We start from the raw sequence: 5,621 nt of genomic DNA, 5'->3' as shown, positions 1-5,621 counted from the left end.
ACGTTTAAGTTCACATGCACAAGTACTGATGATGTATCAGACGTTGGTGGAATGGAAAATCAAAGTCGATTTCTGACTGACAACATTAAAATCAGTTTATATTTGCGATGTTCGACAAAAGTGGTCAAGGTTATATTATAAAAAGAAACGCAAATTGTAACTATACAATTAATTGAAGTGACCTTAAAAAATACAAATTTATTAAGATACGGGGAGATAACGATAACTGAACTGAAGTATGCAAAGGAAAACAGTGAAAGTATTAAGACAACGATAGGCAATCAACTCACTTATATAAGTCACAGCCGACTCGTATGGGAGTTAAAAGATCGTTACTTTAGGAAAATTACTTCTCTTCCTCAGTCTTTCCTTTATCTTTGAACACATCAAAACAAACAGAACATGACACGATCTATACAATGTAAATGTTGTTTCTATTAATGCTACTTACATAATATAGATCCAATGACGAAGATGTCACAATAGATTCGAGTAATCACAACTCAGACAGGACAATTTCAGCTTCGACATAACTTTTATATTTTACAACAAACCTTCATTTAGATTTTCACATCGACATAATAAAGGATGTCGATGGCTAATTAACAATCACGTATGAATTAACGTGTTTAATTAATTAATTTGGTCAGTTGGCAGAAGCGAAAAATCCTCTGCAATATTACTTCCGGCTTCTCACGCTCTGAAATCGATAAAATAAAGTAGCCGTGTGTCATAAACCAGTTCAAAGAAGGCTTTTATTCAGACTTTCTTTCTGCTCGCCATCGAATCCGTTCATCATTGACGACCAAAGATTAAAACGCGTCTTTTTATATTAAGTAAAGACAGCATCCATCTATGAACGTCATTCGACTCTAAGCCGCATTTTCGTACTCAATACAAAAGAAGATATTTATTATTTACTATTGTAGAAAGGAATTAATCTGAGGATATTATAATTCATAACAGTCATATCTGCTGAATGCAAAGTTAACACGGTGCATTCAAAACCTATAGACCTTTAGATAAAAAAGGTGTCTTAATTATTCATCCTGATCTTAGTGTTCTCGTCTCTTTTCGTCCTTGAATAATAGATGTTTTCTCATGCGTATTATTCTCGATCAGGTATTTTTCGCAAGTTTTCTTACCTGTATTATTCCGTTCAGATACTCTTTGCCAGTTGTTAATCTGTCTGTGATTTCAGGTGTCGGACTGTGAGCTTCGTTTCTTTGTTGATACAATTGTGGAAACTACCTGTTATTTTGCGGGCTGAGATTCGAAACCGAATCTAATTCTCGGTCGCACGATCTACCACTGGCCGAACAGGCACCAAGGACATTTTTTTGTCCTGTCCGAAAGTGATGGATAGGTTTCCACTCGAGTTTGTTGCATGTAGAGCAAGTGAGTGTCATTTTGTAGATTTCATCCTTTACAGTAGTGAAGTAGGTGGGTCACTCATGGGTGGCACAGTTGGTGGTGTGGTTGGAAGGGCATCCAGCTGTAGAAATTTTGCCAGATCAGATTGGAACCTGGTGCAGCCCTCAGTGATACCGTCCTACCCACATCAGCGAGGAAAGCAGATGTTAAACAACGACAATGTCGATGATGGTCAAGCCTGGAACACTTTGACCACAGACCTGCTTGATCAGGACTGATATGGTGACTAAATTACGACCACTATTGCTGTTGCTACAGCAATGAGTTTATTCTTTTATTGTGGCCATGCTGGAGCACTGCCTTGAAGGATTTTAGTCAAACAAATCAAACCCAGGACTTATTTTTTAAGCCTAGTACTTATTGTACCGGTTCCTTGTGCTGAACCGCTAAGTTACTGGGACATAGATGGGCGGGGGACAAACACAAGCATATAGATATATACATGGGCTTCTTTCAGTTTCCATCTACCAAATCCACTCACAAGGTTCTTGGTCAGTCTGAGGCTATAGAAGAAGATACTTGCCCAAGGTGGCCTGCAATAGGACTGAACAAAGAACCATGTGGTTGGGAAGCAAGCTTCTTACCACACAGCCATACCTGTCCATTAATTTTAGACGAGAGTCACATTTTACCTGGTAGATGGACAGGTTACAGCAACATAAAACAAATATCTGTTAGGTATACAGACACAGTCCATCAAAGACACAATCGTAAAAATGTAGACAACACTGCTTTATCAACTTTAAATAGGGATCACCTACAGAAATGTCAAAGCCATGAATAAACTACCCGTGTAGGTTGTTAGCTATCAGGACAGCGTATCCTTCGAAAATTCCTGAAATTTGTCATCACTACTCTTCACATGTCCAAGCACTCTTTCCTCCTTACCACTCTTACTGTTCATTTTTGTCTCTTTGGGCTTCGATTGTCATTGCTGTCTGTCTTTACCCGACTGTTGCTATTCTCTGGACCCTTTTTCTACCCTTTTCCAACAAGTTGTAATACACTTAAGCCCTGTATACACGGCTTAAACTCATGTTTAAATAATGAAAACGCATAAAACCTGGTAACTATAATAAACAACAAAGTTTGAAATTAGCAAATGATCTAATTGAAACAATTACAACATGACAAATCGACAAGTTTATTTCCATGATTGTAATAATATTTATTCATGTATGTAGTTGAATTTTCATTTTTCTGAACAATTTTGATACTAATTTCTTAATGGTCAAGGAAGAATATATTTTTGACCTTCTGCTTAAGCCAACTTGTCCATTTCATATAAAAGTTTATGTCTAAATGTATGAATCCAATCAAGACTTAACATTTAAACCAGAATATATGTAAAATGCACAAAGCAATGTATAACCAAGTCACGAATGGATGCAATACACACACAATAAACATTTGATGGAACATGTAACACAAAATCAATGTTTAACTATTTTCTCAGTTATTTTTACAAATTTTAAGAATATTGCAAAGTAGGTTTATTCACACAATTACAAGATTGTTAAAGAGAAAAAGAACAAAAAAATTATTTAGCAATATTTATGAATAAAAGGCAGTGAGCTGGCAGAGCTGTTGGCACGCTGGGCCAAATGTTTAGTGGCATTTCATCCGTCTTTACATTCGGAGTTCAACTTTGCCTTTCATCCTTTCGGGGTCGATAAATTAAGTACCAGTCGCATACTGGGTCGTTCTAATCGCCTGGGCCCCCTCCCCCAAAATTTCAGGCCTTGTGCCAAGAATAGAAAAGAATAGTTATGAATAAAAATTGTTCTCAGTTCAAATTCCACTAACATCGACCTTACATTTCGTCCTTTCAGGGTCAATATAGTAAGTACCAGTCATGTACTGGGTGAATGCAATGAACTTACCCCTCCCCTGAACTTGCTGGCCTTGTGTCAAAATTTGAAACCAATATTTATGAATAAAAATTACAAGGGTGAGCTGGCAAAATGTTTAGTGTCATTTTGGCCATCTTTACATTCCGAGTTCAAATATCATCGAGGTCAACTGTGTCTTTTATCCTGTTTGGGAGGTGGGGGGGTCAAACTAGTTACCAATTGAAATGTAATCCACTTACCCCTCCCCCAAACTTTCTGGCCTTGTGCCAATATTTGAAATCAATATCTATGAATAAAATATCACCAAGTCAAGCAATGCTAAGTATCGATGTTTATGACAGTTTAGAATTTCCTGTGGGGCATATTTACGGCCCATTGAGAAGATTACTAAATTACCAAACAGAAAAGTTATCTTATATTGGCATCAGAACATAGAACTGGAAGAAACTCTGCCAAGCATTTTTGGTCCAGTTATGATTCTGCCAGCTAATTGCCTTTATAACCACTAGTTATATCAACAAAGAAAATTTAGTAGTATGTATATATATATCAACCAAAATTCAGTAGTATGTAGGCTGCACTATATTTACTTCGACATGAATTTTGATATTGATAGAATTATTTTTCTGCATGAATACCTTTATGTGTAGTTAAGTGCCTTTTTTGAGAGAAGGATTTGCCACAGATATCACAGTGATGTGGTCTCTCTCCTGTATGAACACGTATATGTTTAGTTAAGTGACTACTTACAGAGAATGATTTACCACAGACATCACAGGTATATGGTTTCTCTCCGGTATGAATACGCTTGTGTGTAGTTAATTCCCCATTTTGAGAGAATGATTTATCACAAATATCACATTGATATGGTTTCTCTCCTGTATGAATAAGTTTGTGAGCAGTTAATTCACCATTTTGGGAGAATGATTTACCACAGATATCACAGTGATATGGCTTCTCTCCTGTATGGGTGCGTTTGTGTCTTGTTAATGTGCAATTCTTAGGGAATGATTTACCACAAACATCACAGCAAAATGGTTTCTCTCCTGTATGAATACGTTTGTGAGTAGTTAAGTAACTACTTCCTGAGAATGACTTACCACAGATATCACAGTGATATGGTTTTTCTCCAGTATGAATGCGTTTGTGGGTAGTTAAATCACTACTTCCAGTGAAGGATTTACCACACACATCGCAAAGATACGGCCTCTCTCCTGTATGAATACGTTTGTGTTTAGTTAAATGGCTACTTACAGAGAATGATTTACCACAGATATCACAGTGATTTGGTTTCTCATCTGTATGAATCCGTTTGTGAGTAGTCAAGTGACTACTTACGGAGAATGACTTATCACAGATATCACAAATGTAAGGTCTCTCTCCTGTGTGAATACGTTTATGTGTAATTAAGTTTGCAACTTGAGAGAATGATTTACTGCAGATGTCACAGTGATATGGTTTCTCTCCTGTATGAATGCGTTTGTGAGTATTCAGGTTACCTTTTTGAGAAAATGTCTTTTTACAGATATCACAGTCGTATAACATTTTTACTTTCTCTTTCTTTCCATCATCAAGATCAGGAATCCTTTTAGACTGTGTTTCACATTTAATTTTCTTCTCACACAATTCATTTTCCATAATTTTTCTTTTAATTTTTATATTTTCTTCCTGACAAATATTTCTTGTGTGCTATGCTTCCATAAACATTGTTCTCTGTCAATATTTGTAGAGGCTGCAAACTCTTTTTTAATTATTTAGAATCCACAATCATCCTATTATATATAGTTAAGTGGGGAAATTTTACCAATAATCTCAGTGCAAATATTTCACAGTAATTCAGCTGAAGATTTATTGTTGTTGTGTATGGCAGTTCTTGAGTCTTAAAAATGATAAATATTGATGGGTCCGACGTGAAACAATCTCTCTTGGGCCTATGTCATCTGATATTCTGAAAGAAAAGAGAACAAAATAGAAAATATAGAGGAATCTTAAGAAGCAGACATTCGATATTGGACAACCCCGAGTGGGGAACGGTTCGCAAAAATAAACCCCAATTGTTTACCAAAAAAATTTCCTATGTCCTCAGAATCTACATAGTTCGAAGTATATTTGTAGAGAATTTCATAAAAAAAAATATCCACTTTCTTGAAAGTTAAGATGAATTGAAGTGGACGCCGCTGAATTTTCCGAAATTCCTAACCCCACCCCGTCCTAAAACCCTTTCCCAAAAAATTTTTGTATATTCGGAATCTACATGATATAACACATATTCGGAGAAACATTTCGTTAAAAAATATCCATTTTTCTGAAAGTTATGATCATCCAAAGTAGATG

At 36.0% G+C, this 5,621-nt stretch overlaps 3 protein-coding genes across 5 annotated transcripts in view; 1 reads left to right on the top strand and 2 right to left on the bottom strand.

The window, feature by feature from the left end:
- LOC106879665 (zinc finger protein 91-like) overlaps positions 1 to 927 on the bottom strand; it is a 16,378-nt gene extending 15,451 nt beyond the window's left edge. Inside the window, exon 1 of one of the 2 annotated variants that reach the window (XM_052975606.1) lies at positions 452 to 927. The gene's annotated coding sequence lies outside the window, so the exon portion shown is untranslated. The remainder of the gene's footprint in view (positions 1 to 451) is intronic. The other variant, XM_052975603.1, reaches the window with a different exon arrangement.
- The window catches only part of LOC106868803 (zinc finger protein 239), a 92,365-nt gene that overhangs the window by 69,391 nt on the left and 17,353 nt on the right, over positions 1 to 5,621 (top strand). The gene's annotated exons all lie outside the window — the stretch shown is intronic.
- Positions 3,435 to 5,621, bottom strand: part of LOC128250483 (zinc finger protein 675-like) — a 4,273-nt gene continuing 2,086 nt past the window's right edge. For both annotated transcript variants that reach the window (XM_052975614.1, XM_052975615.1), the window contains exon 2: positions 3,435 to 5,235. In XM_052975614.1, the coding sequence (XP_052831574.1) occupies positions 3,906 to 4,925 (1,020 nt within the window). In that variant the 5' untranslated portion in view covers positions 4,926 to 5,235 and the 3' untranslated portion in view covers positions 3,435 to 3,905. The remainder of the gene's footprint in view (positions 5,236 to 5,621) is intronic.

Source organism: Octopus bimaculoides, chromosome 21 (assembly GCF_001194135.2).
Source record: "Octopus bimaculoides isolate UCB-OBI-ISO-001 chromosome 21, ASM119413v2, whole genome shotgun sequence".
Lineage (NCBI taxonomy): Eukaryota > Metazoa > Mollusca > Cephalopoda > Octopoda > Octopodidae > Octopus > Octopus bimaculoides.
The sequence above is the reverse complement of the archived record's forward strand: the minus strand, read 5'-3'. Positions and strand labels throughout refer to the sequence as shown.